Genomic DNA, 19,697 nt, shown 5'->3' on the forward strand with positions numbered 1-19,697 from the left:
GGCATAGGTATGCCTAGCAAGGACTGTTTAGTGACTGAAAGTATTAAATACTGTCTCATAAAAGAGCATCTGTCAATTTAAAAACAAAGCAGACATTGTGCAAGAATTTTGTTAGTAAAAATATTTACACAAGGCAAAAATGCGCAAAAACCCTAGAGCAAATTATTTATGCTTCACACATGGTACAGGGAACAAAGATAATTTTGCTTTGTAAGTGCATGTTCAAGGGCCCACTGTATCTGAAAAAAGGGCTTTTTTATACAAAGAAGCAGGATTTTAAAAAACCCAGATCAAGGCAAACAGAAAAGACTTATTCCTCATCTTTTTTCTTGTGAAGTACAGGTGAAGGATGGAGAAAGTGAGTTACTGTCACTCATAATGTGCACCAATGTTTCACATAAGCACTCCCACGCAATGACAAATGCTCACTGGGGCAGACAAAGTGGTCTGCATTGAACTTGCAGTAAAGACAACCCATTTGTGATCAGTTGCCGTTTGCAAACGAGACTACTGCTATGCTTGGGAAATACAGGAAATATATACTGAACATTAACACAGATTTTTGTCCTTTAAAGTGCTCTTAGACACATACCTTACCACTGTCTTGCTTCACTTTCCTCCTCTGTGAACAAAGCAAGGCCTTGCTAGCGTAAGGCAAATCTTGCTTTGAAAGCCAGCTTGCCACATAGCCCTACAAGTAGATACTCCTTTTTCCCCCAAAGTAAACTTAAGAATAAGTACTGCTTGGAAAGTTACTTTGTAAAAGAATCAACTCGCTGCATTACATCACTCAATTCTTTTGTTAAATTTTCACTGCTTTAAAAAATCCATATTTAAATGGTTAAAAAAACTGACTTAAACTTGGGAGAACTCCCCACCCAAAAACCCAAGTAATGGGTCTGTGTTACTTGTTACACACAAAAAAAGTAACACCTCTACCTAGTGCTAATTTTAAAGGAACCATTTTAATCTCTTGTAAGCCAGCATGGTGGACTGATTCGAATGTTGGACTCGGGAAGGCCATGATAACCCTCTGGATGACCTTGGGCAGGTTACACACTCTCAGCCTCAGATGAAGGCAAAAACCCCTCTGAACAAATTCTGCAAAAAAAAAAAAAAAAAAAAAAAAGTTGTAGGTTCAATTTAGGGCCGCCGCACACTATAGCAATTGTCTCCAAAAGTAACATCTTATAGGAAATATTCTGCATCATGGATGCAGAACGAACTATCATCATCTGACCCCATTCCCCCAATCTACCAGAGCTGCTCCAAATGATGGCGGTCTGGTGATCAAGGCACAAGGTGTCTGCAGCCCCCTTCCTGCAATCATATGCAGTGCAAGCTGGAATTGCAACAAGGTCCTGCTGATTGACACAGCCATGTGTCCTGGTGGGAAAAAGCTGGAAATGTCATTCTGCTGACCTTGATCAACAGAACAGACCTCTGTTCAGCGTGACTCCATGGAGCTGAAAATGAGATTTGGAAGCATTTACAATTGTGGCAATAGCTCCACAATCATGAATAGGTAGTATGTGGAGCCGGTAATGGATCTGTAACTAGGTTACAAATCTAACTGCAGTACAAGATGCCAGCCAACACTGTTCTTATAACAGGTTACTGCTAAGCTTTGAAAATAATAACTAGATTTTTCAAGTTGATGCATGATCAACTGATATGATCTAGAAGGCCAGAACAGTGAGCTGCTTTGACTCCTGAATGAATGGGCTTGGATACAACAGTGCTGGCTTAATTGCTTATGGATACAGCTGGGCAAGATCCAGCTAATATTAAGCATATTTTTCCTTTGATATCAATAATTACATCCTCATTCAAAACAGAGCCTGAATTTCTACACCAACCTAGGAGATACTGAAAATTTGCTCTTGTGTGCCTTCAAGTTGTTTAAGTGTAATGGTGAGCCTATCATGTGGTTTTCTTGACAACAGCTTTCCCTTGAGGCTGAGAGCATGTGACTTGCCCAAGGTCACCCAGTGGGTTTTCATGGCTGAGCTGGGACTTGAACCCTGGTCTCCAGAGTCATAGTCCAACAGAATAAACATGCATAGAACTGGGCTACTGGATGTACTTAACTTTGGCCAGATGGCGCTCTATGGTTTTAAATATTTTGTGGTCAAGCAGCAACTGCAACTGGATTAACAGTTGCATCAAAGTTAATGAATCTCAGCCCATGTACAAACATCAGCTTAAGCACCCCATCCAATTCTTCGCCTTTTGGTTTTAAATTTGCTTACATTAAGACCCAAATGAATGCAGTTGCTCCATTTACTTCTGTGTCTTTAAATATTGCTGCTACTGTATGTTAGTGCAACATGCTTCACTGAACTCCTTCACTGCTAGCATGGTACAATATCTACTTTTAACTAGGAATTTTCAGCAAACTAAGTAACATTCAGTGTACGCATGAGGTAAATGTGTATACAAATGTAAAAATGTAAGAAAAAGTTGTAGTTCCAAAACCTTCCAGTTTAAAACATACTGAATTGTCACACTGATTTTCTTTCTTAAAAATAAATGTGCAAATTTTGCCATGCTAGGGTTAGTAAACAATCCCCTCAAATATTCATTTAATTTACAAAACAGTAGCTTGGATTTTACCATGCTAGTTTCTAGTACTGATGAGTTTTCAGAATTTTATTTTTTGTAAATTCCTTTCAATTTAAAAAACAAACCTCACATAAATTTTTTAAAACACCACAATCTTATTTTCTTATTTGATGAGAAATGGTGAGACAAGAAAAGGAAGAAAGTGTGGGGAAGAAGACAAGAGAAACTTTGCACAGCAGTGTTTAAAGACTAGGCCTCTTCAAACCATTAATTCTGAATGCAGGTGGGATGTTTTCGTACTCTCCCACTTCAAGCGGACACCCTGTTTTGAAGCACACCCTGCTAACACAACAGGGAAAAGGCTAACCTACAACTCTTGATTTGAAATACTAGTTTTCCATGTGCGAAGTTTTGTTGAAATAATGAAGTACTCCAACGCGAACTCTCACTTGCATTCCAAAATGGGACTGATGTCCTGGGAGTGTACCAAGTGCTTTCTGTGAACGTGCAAGTTTGGCTCAGAAAATCATGTTCATATTTATTGTGTTCCCACGGATACTAAATGCCCTTCTCAAGCTATCCTAACTTGTGTAAGGGCAAGAGGAGAACACAATCTATACTCTTTCCCAAATGGGAGTGTTATACAGCCATAAGACTTCAGTAGTCTCTGCCAGGCAGATATTTAGAGAACATCATTTTCCAACTGGAAAAAAAAATCACTGATGGCAGTGTTCAAAAGATGGAGGCTAAATAAAAATATTTTAGATCTTGAAGCTACTTTTCACACAAAGTGGTCAACTCCAACAGCAGCAACGGCATTTTGTGAGACAAAGAAACTAAGAATCATTTGTATGAGATATTTTCTTCCACAGTAGAGTTTTCAGGTTGTTGAGTATTAAGGAATGCTCCATTTCCATCTGGTTTGCTGAAACTTTCAAGGCAATGCATGAGTACAGTTGCTTTTCTAACTCTTCATGTATTTCCAGAGGAGCCCCACGAAGCAAGTAGTCTTTAAGCAACTGGCACACCTTGGCTAAGTTTGGCTGAATAATGTCTGTAGTACATTTCATTTTACTTTGGTCACATACAGTTCTACAGTCCGATCCATACACACAATCCAGATCAGACTCACAGTGACGATCTTTAATTAGGTCTTTTAAATTATTTTCTGGCACTATTTTTCTCATGTCTACCATTTTTAAGTCATATTTATCATTGTAACCCAAGTTTTTGGCACTCGTATCACACATAAGAAAATTCCCATATGGTCCATGGAAAATGTCTTCTACAAATTCTAGAAGCCCTATGGCTATTTTTGCCTTCCTAGGCCATGATGGTGTAAACCACTGATCTACGCTTCTTCTGAAACCAGAGGGAATAAAAAGTTCTATGATCCATGGTAAGCTTATTCCAAAGAGAGAGGTATATTCGACTTGCTCCATCACATACAGATCCCCGCAAAATCCCAACAGTTTGGGTGTATGCTCTTTATCATGGAGAATCACCATAAGCAGAAATTCATTCAGCTGAAGAAGTGCCCATGCTGACTTCGCTTCTGGCAAAGAAACTCGGCCATCTTTGTTCCCATCAGCAACGGACAAGATGAGATTAACCAGCTCGGGAAGATTTCCTTGCTCACCTAGTTTTTCCTATAAAGAAGGTGAGAACAGACAGTCAAATATCATATACATTCTTTTAAAATATTGGTGGGAATCTTGCTGAGGATGAATGTCTTCATAAGTGGATTTACGTATGAGAATTAGAACTGAGCAGTTGCATAACATTGATATCCACTAGAGGGCTGCTTTTACATTACTATCTAGCAGAGCTAACAAAGTGCCCAGTGTGCACAATGGGACTGATGTGCATCAGTCCCAATGCACACTGGGCACCAATGAACATTGGGCACTCTTGCTGGTGCCTTTAAGCATCTTAACAATTCAATAAAGGAGCCTCTTAGCACTCCTGGTACATAGATAGGTATATGTACAGTTATGTAACATAACAGTTCATGTAGGATTCTGAGAATTAATTGTTAAAAGGGGTCCTTGGCATCCACTGGGGCTTGGTTCTAGAACACACGCACGCGCGCACACACACACCAGATATCAAAATCCATGGATGTTCAAGTCCCATTACATACTGTGGAGTAATAAAATGGTGTCCTTTAAAACAGCAAAATCAAGGTTTGTTTTTTTTGGATGTGAGCGTGTTTGTGAATATTTGCAAACTGTGGATGGCTGAATCCATGGATATGGTGGTCCAACTGTATCTGTAATTGAGTTATACAGCTATTATCAGTACAGTTTAGGAACTTAACAAAATCATGATACCCCTGTAGTTTGAGAGATAGATATAAAGGTACTTGACACATATTTTCTAACTCAAATTACTGTATGTGTCAGTCAAACATGTAATCACACTTGGTGACTGAAAATAAGACAACTTAAAACTTCCTGTATAAGCACTAGTTAAGCAACTACTGATGCAAAACAAATTTTAAACTCTCCAGGCTCTGGATAAAGGGATCATATAGCATGAAAAGAAATGGGCTGGCATCTTATTTGTGTATTATAATGGTGTAAATTGGACTTATGCCATCACCACTCACTTTTTTTTTTATTATTGTGGAGGTTGGAATTCTGTTAGAAATTCCTTCTAAAACCTACCTACCTGGTAAACATTGCCCCCTTGGATATTTCCATGTGGTCAGAGAGTGGGGATATAACCAACAATTTTCCTGTAGCTGGACATGTTGAAAAGATGTTATCTTCAGGGATACTAAGAGGACCTCTAGTAGTCTCTGTAGATGTCTGTTGCAGTGAGTTTAGCTAATGGAAAATAGCTGAACATGTACCTGCTCATCCATACACACACACCCAACACAGAAATCTTCATGTTAGGTGTTCTATAAGATTACTTTTTGGGACAGTACCAGCAGGAAACACAACTATGGAGATGTGGCTACATGATAGATGAATGTCCTGTGATGCATGATCTCAGCCATGGTGTTTGAAACATTAAACCTCAAACATTCCAAAGTATGGAATCTTTGGCTTGTTTGTTTTTTACCTTCAGTAAATCATGACCACCGTGTGTGAAGAGGAGGGGCATTACGACTTTCCTTCACCCCAGCAGTCCTGACCAAAAAACACTCCCCACTGCAAGTAGCAATGAGAGCACTTTCCCCTGTTGCTACTTGTAGTGCAAATAGTCCAGTTTCTTGGGATGGTGGTGGTGTCAGGCCCAAGGCAGGGGAAAAAAGATTTCATCCCAGTAAAAACTTATTTTACATAGCATTTTTAATTAAAAAAAACTCTGATGCTACTGCAAGCAAACAATTACTAAGTCCAGTACTGCACAACAATGCCTAGAGGAAATATTGTAGCTTCATAGATATTACCGGTTCTTTGAGCTAACCAGGCAACACTGAAGACCTAAGATGAGAAAGAAGATACTCACTTTAAAAAGGCCATAGACCATCTCCTTGAATTTCTGAACAGTAGTTCCTCTAGTTGGTTTATCAAACAGAATAGTTTCCTTCCTTGGTTCTAGTTCAGTTCTAAGATCAATGTGAGCAATTTCTTCCATCTGGCATTTTATAACACCTTGTAGATTACCCCACGCTCCTAGATACATCTGTAGAAAATAAAAGATATAAAAACTATGGCCAGAATCCTGGGAACATAAGTAGACTTGCCTCTGCAAGATTTAGAATTGAGTAGTTCTTTGACATCCGGATCCAGTAAGGGGCTCCTGTTAAGCTACTACTACATAGAGAAGAAGGAAGCCTCAGTCATGTTGTTTATTGGAACTCTTGCTGGTGTCCAGTTACGCATCTTTAGAAGATGCCTCTTTTATTTAGCTAAGTAAAGGGTGATTAAAAAGGAATGGTACAAAACCAAGTAAGAACAGCTTAATTTTTGCACCACTCTTTTTAAATTACCTTGTATATGTAAAGTTATTAATAATGATAGAAGATTCCAGCCTATAGAAGAAAATCTTGTTCGACATCAACAATCTATTTCAGTTATGCGTTTAATAAATCTTTGGCTTAACTGATTTTTATTAAGAAGGTGGTTTGATTAAATGGGCAGCAGTTTTTTTTTTTTTAAAAACCAAATTAATAAAAGTATTTACAAAATAAACATAGGTGGCCATCTCATAAAGGGTATTCCCTCAGTCTTTTTATATGTAAAATAGGCTGCCACTGCTATGACTGGGCCTGCCACAGTAATAACATCCCACCACTTTTGTCACATCAACTGATGTGATACAGACAATATTTGGGGTGTTTCTGCACAGAGTTACTTACTGTACAGAGTAAAGTCAAGATTTTCAGAACAAAGCAAAGTTTAAGATGTGTATGTTATTGTAAATAAGCACTGACTTTATATATCCCTTCAGTGTCAGTTTACAGAAGAATCTTGAACCTATACCCTTTTTAGGATCAGTACAAGAAAGGATTTGTTACGGAGATTACTACACGTGATTACACCTTTGGTAATACTTATTGCATGATGACGCCTCTGACCCATAGCTGCTGCATCCCCCAAACATGATTAGAGAATCCTTTTTCATTGATGAGGGAAACCTACTGCGAATAGAACAAGTGCCTAGGTGTGAAATTTTGCTGCTGGGCAGTTGAGAGATGCCAGTCATGTGGTGTCAGAGATCCTTCCTCTCCCCCTCCCCCATTTCTTTTCTTTAAATTTTGTTTAACCATCCACTATTGCAGAACTCCAAAACTGCACGAGTTAACATAAAATAATAATAATAATAAACACCAAAATGAGGCATGAGGCAGAATTAAAGGGAACTCATGAAGACATGAGATGGCAGTAGTGGCTTCACTTGTGCAATTCCGAAGATATGTGATATTTGGGCTCTCAACATGGTATGTTTCTATTTTTTTCCTTGACATGATTGATGCGAAAATGGGGCTCATGCAGTTAAGCCTCTGCGAGAAAGAAGCTTGTAGCATTAGCTTTTGTGAACTCAATCTGCTTTATCATTGAGATGTATCTGATGAAACAGATTGAGTGTATGAAAGCTATGCCACCAACTTCTTTCACTCAGTCTCAGAGGTGCTATAAGATTTTTTGTAGACTGATATAGACTAAAACATCTATATCTTTGAATATCTTTCTGTATCAGTTCAGTATGACTACAAGAGACATCAAGCTAAATACTTTTTGAAATAGAAGCAAATCTGAATGTCAAGTCTTATCTTTATTTGAAATCTTATCTGTCTAAAATATATTTTTGAGCAGACTATTGTACCTTAAGGACCTAATCCATCTTTAAAAGTTAGTTGTGACTAAGTAATGGAACTCATTCTATTCCACAACTAGCCACATTAGGATCTTAAGTGTTTTTTAAAAATAACACCATGACACTAGAAAGTATAATCATACTCATATATTTTGCAAAAGGTTACTTGCCTACAACAAAAAAATTGCCAATACCTAATCCCTACAAGATACTGCAGCTAATTTTAATAAACCATTTCGTCTGTCTGCAGCTCATTTGGGCTGAGGAAGGAGAGAAGAATTTCACGAGAGATGAAAGGAAATAGAGACATCTTTACTTTTCCCCACCTTTCTAAAACATTTCACAAGTTTGATGTGAACTGAAGCGTAAAAGGGACTAGGTTTGTGCCTGGCTGTCATCCACAAACTCAAACATTTTATGTATATATGGCAAGGAGGCATGGATGGCAGAGGGGCTTCTGATTAAAGGGGAAAGACCACCCTCCCATTCACTCCTCCCCCCCCCCATTCTCTCCTTTGCCTCCGCCACCACGGTAAAGCCAGAAGAGGATTGCTTGACTCTTTCCTTTGCTAACAAGGTGAAGGTCTCCTATGAGTAGGCCTCTGTCACTGTGGCAAGCCAGGAGGATCCAACCAGTTATCACTCCTCTTCTGGGTGTCACCTGGTGTGATCTCTCCCCCCCCCAAGTGATGTCACTCCTTCTGCTAGTATAGTATAAAGCATTGCTTCTTAATTCATTTGATGTCAGGGATCAGCAAGTCTTTCTCCCAAATTGACCTGTACCATATTTGTGTCCTGTTTGTTTTTCTCCTGGAAATTTGCTGTGGTCATGTAGCCCATGGCTCATGGACTGGGAGTACCACTTTGAGTTCCACTGTGAGTATCACTGGTATAAAAGGCTCAAATGGTTCAATTCCAATCCCAGTATTATCTTCCAAATAACACCTTGAACACTCCACTGGTTCTGGAAGTCACTAAACAGCTGGGTAAACCTGCAGAAACAATGCAGTTTGACACCAGTTTAACAGCCATGGGTCCATCCTACAGAATCATGGGATTTGTAGTTTTCTATGGCACCAGCACTCTTTTGTAGAGAAGGCTAAATGGCTCATGAAGCTATACATCCCAGGATTCCATAGGATGGAGCAGTACTCAAAGTGGTGTCAAACTGCATTATTTCTACAGTCTACTATAGTCAGTTCTTTTTAAAGCATCTAACATGAAATTTGCAAGCTAATTTATGTCTTAATATATACCTGTTGAATTAGGGAGTCCTCATTTTCAGAAATCACTACCTTATTATTAGGTAGACACCAAGTGACCACTTGAGGTCCACTGAATGAAGACAGCATTACATTGCCAGTCTCCAAAAATTCAGAAATCAAGAGGCGGTTTAACATATAAAGACTAGTGAAGATTTTCTTTCATTTACAAATCCTATGAAATAAAAATTTACACAGACATTTTTAAAGTTAATTTTTAAATAGCTTCATGGTTTTCTAAAGCTGACAAAAATATAGAGTCATACCTGATTATTGGGTTTGGTTGACAAGCATTTTCCAAAATACAGTGTTTGTCTTGTACACAGGCTGCTACATGCGGATCCATCAATAACTCCAGTCTTATACTTATCACACTGGGAAAGAACAGAAGAGAAGATTACCACCTGAGATCCACCCTTTTTTCCATGACACATACTGATCTGTGCCCTAAGCGTAGATGCAGATGAAGTTCTGAAAATCCTGATCTTGTGCTAAGATGACTAGACTACATATACCCTACACATGTATTGATCTGGACAGCATCAATATCTGAATGAACAATCTTTGGTTCTATGGGACATACAGATACTACTCTTCAGTCCCAATATCCACCCTGCTAACCCAGGTCCTGTCTGCACTAACCAAGACACTCCAGGGGCAGCCCGACCTCCCTGTTATAGCCGGCCCTCCATTCCAACACCAGGTAGCTGTGTGCATGTGTGTTCCACTATGTTGTCAATCACTTTGCTCACAGCACATCACTTTGTTCTGACCTCAGAGCAAGCGATCCATGGTGTTGGTGGATGCACGAGGCAGCACAGTGGTACAGATTTCAAACCATCTCCCTTTGTCAGAATGGAGGGATCTGGGTCTTCTGGGAAGATCCAGAGCAGGCCTGCACAACTTGGCACTAGATAGGGGCCAAAATTAAAATAGGCTAAACTTCTTAGGGCCACATATAGGTTTTAATTAAATATTAATTATTAATAATATTAATTAAAATTAATTCCATCCTCCTCCTTCTCTGCCCAGCCCTTCCTCAGGAGAGAGATAAGCAGTGGAGGAGCCTTGTCTGTCCTCCACCTCCTTTACCCAGACCTCTCCTTGGGAGAAGGCCAAGCAATGGAGGAGCCTTGAGAGGTGAATGTTTGCCCCTCTTCCTCCTCCACCACCTGGCCTTCTCAAGAGAAAACCAGGTGAAGGAGATGCCTCATAGGGTGAGTGTTTGCCCATCCTCCTCTTCCACCTGTCTTTCTCCTTGGGAGAAAGCCAAGCAGCAGAGGACCCTTGTTCGCCCATCCTCCTCCTCCACTACCCAGCCTTCTTCTCAGGAGAAATTGAGGTGGTGGTGGAGCCTTGCAGGGCAAGCATTTGCCTGTCCTCCTAGTCCTCTGCCTGTTCTTTTCCTCAGGGAAACAGCCAGGCAGTGGAGGACCCTTGAAGTTGTACCACATCCTCGTGGGCCACCTAAAATCCTTTAGTGGGCCACATGTGGCCCCAAGCCATATGTTGTGCAGGCCTGATCCAAAGCAAACTGGATGTTTTTAAAATGTGTGTTAAGAGGGTTCTGGTACTGAGGTACTGAACAGGTTTAACATTGTCTAGTCTGTTCACACCAGAACCTGGGTTTGGGCCATGTGTTATCTAGTCTCCTCACTAAGAGGACAGGGAAGAGGCTGGTTTATTTGGCCAATACAGACAAGGCCTCAGTCAGATCTTATCACTCAGCATTTAGTATTATTTCACTGCCTTCAATATCCATTAGTGAATTTCTTTTACTTATTTACCACACATCAACAAGTACACTATAACACTTCAAGCAATTCCCCACACTAGTCACCCACTGTTGCTCTCTCTGAGGGTTCATTTTGTCTCACAGTTCCAGGAACTTAATTCCATTTATCTCCATATCCTCCTTTGCTCACCCTCCTTTATTCTGTACTTGCACACCAATTTCAATCAGAGTCTAAACTGTTTCCTTTTGTTCAATGAACTAGAGTTAGCAATAATTTGAACAATTAATTACTGCTCAAGATTTTTTTTATTTTGTTCTGTGTTTTTCTTCCTTTGCAAAGTAGCTCATGAGAAAGTCTATTTCTGAAATACAATATTTACTTAACTGCAAAAGCACAATCCAGGGGGGGAAAGGCCCCTAATCAAAGCTTGGAGGAGCATATCCATTCACAATGTCTGAGGATATGGACCTAAATCCAACTGTTAGTCCCAAATAGACTAGACTCATAAAGTCAGTGGAATTTAAACAAATGCGAACTTGTAAACTATATGTGATCTACATTCCCACTGATTCAGTGGGTTACTCTAGTTGCAACTTACAGCAGGATATAGCCATAGTCTGCACTTCACAATCATTCACTGCACAGAAGTCTAACAGTACTGCTATAGAATAAAACTGACCTCAGCCTTGGGAGATAGATTTACTTGAAAGAATTCTGGATACTATGCAGTCATATACATATTAATTTGGGAGTAAATGGCATAGAACGTAGTGAAGCTTAGTCTGAAAAAATGTCAGATCATTTGCAAAAGTGATATTTAGGAACATTAGCCAGTATCCTGTCTTGCAGTTACATATTTCTAATCTAGAATTATAGATCTGTAATTGCTGCGCATTCAGATCTGCTATTCATAATCGTAGCACTATTGTCACAACTGTAAATACCCCCTCCCCAAAATCCACCTTAAATTCAAGGGAGCCCACTTCATGGGCGTCAAAGGAGCCTAACTGCATCATCCTGGAGTGCCCCATTTGCCCACAATTCGGAACTCCATCACTTGGCGCAGCTCTTTCAAGTTTAAGGTTGGGGCAATTCCTTAGGTCATGCATAATTACATTTATATTGTTATGAATACAATGTAGGTTCACAGTCATTACACATCATTACAGTTAACATCTCCACCAGGTTTATTTATAAAAATATTAAAGACAGAATACAAAGAATACAAACAAAATATAGTTTAACAAAGCCCATTATACTTACTATTATTTTCTTGCAGTCCTGTCCTCTGCAAAGTTCTGTGTAAGAGGAGTACTGAACATAAATAATCCAGCTGCCAATGAATACTCCTAGCCAAGAGAAGAAGAGATACTTCATCCGCATATAAGAGAGACGAACCTTAAGGTAGAGACAGATAAGAGGGGTGGTTTCAGTCATATATTATGACATCTTGTTTATCCTACTATTACTATATTACCAACAAAGTACACAATATCAAAGAGGCTTGGGTTCCCTTCCATATTTCAGGAAGAAAGAGGAGGAAGCTCACAGAGTTTGAAATATCTACATCTCCTCCTGCACTGGTGCAAAACAAGAACATACTGCGAGTCAACCCATTCCAACACCAGGATATAAAAACTACATGGCCAATACAATAAGGGTGAAGGATGGAAGAGAGATGTTATGTTCACTTGAGCAGAGCAGTCTTCCAGTGGCACCACATACCATTTTTAGCATTTTGCCAAGAGTCAGGGTAGACAGGGCTTCTCTCTTGGTAGCTCTGGTGCTTTTGAAGTGGGGATGGCAGTAGGACAGGTACTGCTAGGCATTTCCCATTGCCTTGTGGTCCAGAGACACCATCTGTAACAATGCCAATGTCACAGAGCCACTCTGTGACACTGACATTTACCTCTACATGTCACCCTACTACACACTCATACAAGGAGTCTGCTAGGGTGATATCTGCCTCCTTTAGCTACCTCAGGCTAGAAGCAGTGAAACAAGAGGGAAGTTAGGAGTTTATGCTTAAGTGGGAAAGGTTTAGTTCTCTCATAACAACCCAGTTGGCACTTTCTTCTCACAGCTCACCATTACAGTCACCTGGCTGTCCCACTCCTATTCAGAAAGGTGCCAGACTTCCTATCCTGCTTCCTCCCTATGTCCCTAACTTAGTAGCCAAACCACGGTTCCACCCTGACACCATGGTTTGGCAGGTAGGCAGGGATGTAGCCAAGGGGGGGTTCTTGGGGTCCGGACCCCCCCTTCCATTAGAAAAATGAATGGTGTGTGCTGCTGCGCCGGCACACTCAAGCCCCATTATAATGGTGGCACTTAGTCTGGACCCCCCCTTCCCAAAATCCTAGCTACGTCTCTGAGGTAGGTGAGGGACAGTTGGAAATGTTATGTAGATGGACTCCTGGAAACAGAAGGGAATAGATACTACTGTTTCCCCCTGCTTGTTTATTTCTCATGGCATCTGTTGTAGCACAGCAACCAAACATAAACTACAGGTGGTACTCCCAAATGAGGCTTTTATTGTGAAACTTGCATGATTCATTCAAGCAATATTAAGGAATCTAGACAATACATTTCATTTACAACCCTCCCCTGATTTTCTGCTGTTCTGTCTGTTGTTGTTTCACTTTTGCAGAACATGCATCAACGATGGAAAGACAGAATTGTTGCCCAATGTCTTTTAACTAATACCACTAGGAGCTGTCTGTCTGGAAACACTCTCATGAGAAACAAAGCTTAGAGTACGTATGACAATGTCCTTCTCAATAGCCAATTTTAAACATACAATTGGGATTTTCTAATTTACTCTTTAGAAGCTGCTGCAATCTTCCTAATTTTGTGACTGCTTGCAAACCAACTGAAAGTCATCCCTCTGACTGGCTGGTTTTGGTGAAGGAAGGAGAAATTTTTCAAAGGCCAAGAATTGAAATCTAGGTGGATCTAAGTTGGAAATTCCCAAATTTTACAAGCTTGAAGGACATCAGGGGAAAAAAATCCTTCCAACTCAGAAGACATTATACTATTTCATTCTTTTGTAGTCAAAGGTTTACTTTCCATAATGAAACTGAAGGTCAGACTTGAAAAAGTAATACAGAGTCATGATAGGACTAGCTGCCTTTACTTTTTAAAATGTCATTTGTGTGCTGCTGTGGTTCAGAATACAACAATTGTGCTGTGGGGCTAGGTCTTAAATACAAGTTTTTCCCAGTAAGAAAAAACAGCAGTTCCACTTGTAGTTGGGTGGATCAAATTCCATTGGGAATACAGCACAAGGGGGAAGAGAGGCTAAACCTTCATTCTTAATGCAGTCTGGATCTGTTCCCTCAGTGTTGTTTTTTTTTTACAGAATCATAAAATGAGAGATTTGACCACAGATCTCAGGGTTTTCTTTTTTAGTTTGATTATAAGACATGGTAGCATGAAAGTCCTAGCAGACTAGCAGGCAGAATTAGGAAGGAGTAAATGGAAGAGAATAGACCTTAACAGCAGTTCATAGGTTCTTAATATGTCTTTTACAATCAACTTTTTTTAATACTAGGAATAGGATGAGTTGGCTTTTAAAGTTTGCACAAGAAAATAAACTTACAAGACAGAGCAGTTCCATAAATGGAATTCCAGGAGAGCATTCGGTGAACAGACAATTTGAATACATACAGTGAGCAATGATTCCTAAGAAAACCCACCCCTTGTGGGCCTCAAAGCACAATACATTTATTCACAAGTCGCACTGTTCCCATCTCTGCTTTCATTACAGAGAAAAAAGGTACCAGAAGTTACCAAAAAGAAAACAGTGGCTTTGCTGCCTGGGAACTCTGGGTCTCACAGAGTATTCATCACATTACATTGGGATGACAGAACTCCAATGCAGCAGTGCTTTCCTTACTTCAAAAGAAGTTCTCACCTGTTCCATTACCACTCCCTCTAAACTGCTTGCATGAGAGTTATAAGTGTTGAATGTTTGGTGCAGGAACAACACTGAACACATTGGACCGGGATCACTTTTGGTGTACAAAAAGAATGCTGGTTCCTTGCATACATTTCGAAAGCACTGCAGTTAGGACAAAGTTTGGACAGCTCAACAAGATGCAACGTTATTGCTTTGACCAGTTAACACAGTGACTACTTTGCGATCCTATCAGAAACCATTCCACAGGACTCAAGCGGGATGGGGACAACACCCTCCCACACAACACATTTCTTTAAGAAATGCCAAATACTGTACTTCCTTCCTGGTTTTGTGAGCCAGAAGACTCAAGTGGGGTGCAGACAACATGCTTTGCCACACATTTCTTTAAAAAAATGCTAGATAGTTCCTTCCTGGTTTTGTGAGCCAGAAGACAGACTCACAATCAGTGTTAAACTTTTATGTTGACTGACTGAGCAAGTAGAACTGGATTGTGTCCATAACAATAGTCAGTTGAGTCTGGCAAAAGTTAACCAGTGCCATGTCTGGCCAAAAGCACAAATTCCTCAAGCACCTGTCAGACTTTAGAGATCTTTCATCAAGCCAACATCTGACCACCTCTTATTGCCCAGGCTTTCAAAACCTCAAGAGAATATTTGCAAATCATACTGCGGAGTGGGTTCAAGATGTTGCTGTAGGTGCATAGTTCTGATGTTCTTCAGTTATCCTGAGAATCTTAGGACACCTCTATACTGACCGCTTAATACAGAGCCAGTCTGGAGCATTATACCCCAGACTGACCCTGGGCTGATGACGATGGCAAATACATGCACCATGCCCAAACCAGCATGATGTTGTGTCATTGTGTACATGGGCCAGCTGAGCCAATGCTACATTGGCCCTGCTGGCCCATCCTCTTCAGCGCTGCCACTCCAACCTTGCCAACCAACCAGCTCCCTGTGACAGCCTGCCCAGCAGGCTGTCACTTCTGCTGGTCAGAATGGGGTATCCTCCCATGTGATCCACAAAGAAGGGGACATTCTTCCCTCCTCCTTGTTGTTCCATGTGCATCCTGTTCTGACCACAGCAGAAGTTGTGGCGCGTGGGGCAGGCATTACATGGAGCACCTGTCTATGCGGAAGCAGTGGTGTTGGTTCCATAAACAGACCATCCCATTTCCCTGCACTACTCCTAGCGTGTAAACAACAGATTGAGCCAAATTGGACCTGATCCAGTTGTCCACACACCAAAATAACTTGAGGTCACTCTGGAGCTTCTTGGAAACATTCAGCTGATTCCTGACCTTAGAACAAAGTCGGGTTAAGGGCCAAAAAAAGTGTTTTCTTCCCAGAAGTGGCCATACATCATGAGGACTATCTGCACTGACTTTGGGGTGGGTTCACCTTCTAATTAAGGTAGTTTGTTATTACTGTGTGCCTTCAAGTCCCTTCCAACTTATGGAAATCTAAGTAATGTAGTTTGTTATTTTTGTGTGCCTTCAAGTCCTTTCTGACTTATGACAATCCTAAGGTGAACCTATCAGGTTTTTCTTGGCAAGTTTAATCAGAGGTGGTTTGCCATTGCCATCCTGTGAGGCCGAGAGAGTGTGACTTGCTCAAGGTCACCTAGTAGATTTATGTAGAGATGGGATTCGAACCCTGGTCTCCAGAGTCATAGTCCAGCACTCATACCACTACACCATGCTGGCTCTCACCAGCTAAGGTGGCATAGATGGCAAAATTGTGACTTGAATGTGTAGGAATGGGTTTTCAGATATGTTTCACTATTAGAAGATATTTGATGAAGCTGAAAGACAGGGACCTAGGAAGAACTCTAATAACCACAAAATGTAAATATGTTAACCAGAGAAATAAAATGCAAATCAAAGTTATATATGGTTTTATGACACAGCCATTTAATGGGGAACAAGGTTTATAAGGTACAAATAAAGCAACATTTCATCACCTTGTGGCAGCATTCCTACTACAAAATTTTCATAGCTTGGCAATAACATGTTAATTTTAACACAGTTTTGTTAATTTGTTTATTTTGCATCTAACAGCTGCCCAATAATGTTAGTCTATCATCTAAGGAGTGAAATTACAGTGGAAAAAGAGGTATAATATTTAGTGAGTCATAAATTATGATGCCTACTCACTAAATTAGTGAGTTAGTGAAGGAGGAAGAAAAGGAGAAATTTAATGGAGGAGGAAGGAAAAAGGGAACTAATTTCACATGGTTCATGGGCTGGTTTGTGAATTTCTGCTGGGGGAGGCCAGTGCAGGAGACTGAGGATCATGCAAACTGCGCACTTAAGGAGATGACAGGGGAGAAGATGGAGAAAGTAAGGTCAGAAAATGCTAAGCACTTAAACTGAGATTAAAACAATAATGCAGAAGGAGAATGTCAAATTAAGAGGAGAAATTATTAAGGAGAAATGGAAACTCAAAATGTGAGAGGCCCAGGAAAAACAAGGTTTGAGGAGAGAAGGAAAGAAAAAGCAACATCATGTGCCTGTATATTGCCATCTAGCCTGTAAGAGAAACTTCCTTCCTTTCTTTCATAAACTGTCCTTGCTAACTACTGTAGATTGCTATAGTATTGGGGAAGCTGGAAAAGAAACAGCAGACCTATGCCTTCATAATACTGTCAAAGGAGCCATCAACAAAACGCGCTACTTGAAGTCAATAATGTCAGCCAAACATATGCATTTCTGTCAATCCTGGGATTTCTCTAGAAATGCATCAATTAATGCAACAATTAATGAACTATTTTTTAAAAAAATATAAGAATTGTGTGTTGTTGTTTTTTGAACTTACTAATGAATTGGACATTTTGTACTAATTTTTCAAGACTGAAGTATTTTTTTTGTCCCATCAACAATACAGGGTAGAGAACTTAATGAGCAAATTTCATCTCTCCCCAGAAAGTCAAGGTACGCCAGGGGAGATTACATTGACCCACAAGGCAAGTGAGATGGAGGAAGGAGCTTGGTGCTAGACAGACAACCAATAATTTTTTTAAAGTAATTTATTTTATGGTTCACTTAGTTAAGTCAGTAGAGAAGGCATTTTACAATGAATTTAATAATATTTACCCTTTTCACTTGAGATAATTAAAAGATAAACAGATACAAAAACATGTGTGGCCTTGAGTCACTTGTCCAACTTGAAGAGGATCACTCAGTTCCACTGGAACTACCCACACCTTCACTGAAGGCTGCTGCCACACTGCAGAATTAATGCAGTCTGACACCACTTTAACGGTCATGTCTCCATCCTATAAAACCCTGGGGTTTGTATTTTCGTGAAGCACCAGTACTTTTTGGCAGAGAAGGCAAAAGACCTTGTAAAACTACAAATTCCTGGATTCTATAAGATGGAGCCACATCACTTAAAGTGGTATCAACCTGCATTATTTCTATGCCCAGAGAAGGCTAAATACCTCACAAAATTACAGTCCCATGATTTCATGATGTTGAGCCATGGCAGTTAAAGCAGTGTTAAACTGCATTAATTCTGCACTGTGGATGCAGCTCCAGTCTAATTTTGGCTCCTGTTGCTCTTCTCATACTTGCACTGGAATTGAATTTTGTCCTTAATTTATATGGTTATGGTAGGCCACATACCATGGCTATTGGCTAAGACAATTAGCTGAGGGAGAATAAAGGCAATATACCTTTACACATTCTAGGGACAGAGAAAGATGATAACCTTCATGCCCTGATTATGAGCTCTGAGACATTTGGTTATCCATTCTTGGGAGTAGTATGTTGGGATGAGATTGATCCATAGGCAAGTTAGATTAAAACAGACACCAGAGCCACTGAAAAGAAGCTAAACATACTCTTTGTATCTGTCTTAACTACAAAGATATCATACTGGAGAACATATTTAACCCTGACTTTTCATTAGGTAGCTAAAAACCAGTGGTCCAGTCCCAGAAAAGCTCCTAAACAAATCTATGGTCCAGTACAGATGGGCAGGGAGCGGCTTGCCTGTGCCGATTGTAGGGTTCTGGAGCGCACACCAACTGCATGCTCCGGAACCCTAGTCCGTACGGATTCCATCATGACGGCTTCCTGTCTATACGGCGGCCGCCATGATGACATCGCAGCATCCAACAGCTTCCGGACATCACTTCCAGGAAGTGGCGTCATGGCAGTGCCCTTTCCCTTTACGGTGCCACAAAAAATAAGCTGCTTAGAGTGGCTTCTTTTTGGCAGTGTGTAGGTGCGGTGCAGTGCAGCTGCTGCAGCACCGACAAGTGAGAAAGACGGGTGGCACGGAGCCATCTGTCTGTACCGGGCCTATAATAGCCAAGAAGGACCAGATGATATTCTCTCCCTCCTCAACAAGTTCTGCTATCTATGGCATGTAAGAATTAACAATACTTTTGCTTGAAAAATTCCAGGTCTGTAGGTACTGATGAATGACATAATGTTTATTGTCAACATTATACAGCCTAAAAAACTACCAAAGACAACTCTTAGCATAAGTACACATTTACTCCACATGTAAAACATACTGAAAGAGGCCCTGGTTGTAGAACAAAAGAAATGTCTATCACAAGATTTCTTCAAATAATCAAATGAGACTAGAATTCAACATGCGTAGGAAGAACATATGGAAGGCAAAAGTCCTCCAGCTGAGTAGAGTTCAGACCATACAGTGTCTTAAAGAAAGCACTTTCAGTTTTTTCCAAGAAAACTGGAAACTAGTGTGGCTGTTTCAAAAGTGGTGGCATATTGCTAATACTGCTGCTCCCAAGGCAACCATCTGGCCATGGCCTTCTGGACTCTGAACTTCTACTCCAAAATAATAAATAATCAGGAAGTATCACAGAAAACAGCTGGCCAAAGTACTTCCTATAGTCTGTCCTTAAACGTATTTGGGGCTTCACCTTTAACAGTGCCACACTTACATGGTAGTTTAAATATTC

The 19,697-nt window shown here is 40.3% G+C and overlaps 1 protein-coding gene across 2 annotated transcripts in view; it reads right to left on the minus strand.

Annotated features, from left to right (window-relative positions):
* Nucleotides 1-1,119: 1,119 nt before the first annotated feature.
* Nucleotides 1,120-19,697, minus strand: part of LOC149316484 (divergent protein kinase domain 1A) — a 29,862-nt gene continuing 11,284 nt past the window's right edge. For both annotated transcript variants that reach the window (XM_089515635.1, XM_089515636.1), the window contains exons 2-5: nucleotides 12,101-12,235; nucleotides 9,368-9,475; nucleotides 6,028-6,204; nucleotides 1,120-4,214 (exon numbers count right to left, since the gene is read on the minus strand). In XM_089515635.1, the coding sequence (XP_089371761.1) occupies nucleotides 3,402-4,214; nucleotides 6,028-6,204; nucleotides 9,368-9,475; nucleotides 12,101-12,235 (1,233 nt within the window). In that variant the 3' untranslated portion in view covers nucleotides 1,120-3,401. The remainder of the gene's footprint in view (nucleotides 4,215-6,027; nucleotides 6,205-9,367; nucleotides 9,476-12,100; nucleotides 12,236-19,697) is intronic.

This window comes from Sceloporus occidentalis, unplaced genomic scaffold (assembly GCF_023333645.1).
Source record: "Sceloporus occidentalis isolate IW3139 unplaced genomic scaffold, rSceOcc1.0.p SCAF_3, whole genome shotgun sequence".
Lineage (NCBI taxonomy): Eukaryota > Metazoa > Chordata > Lepidosauria > Squamata > Phrynosomatidae > Sceloporus > Sceloporus occidentalis.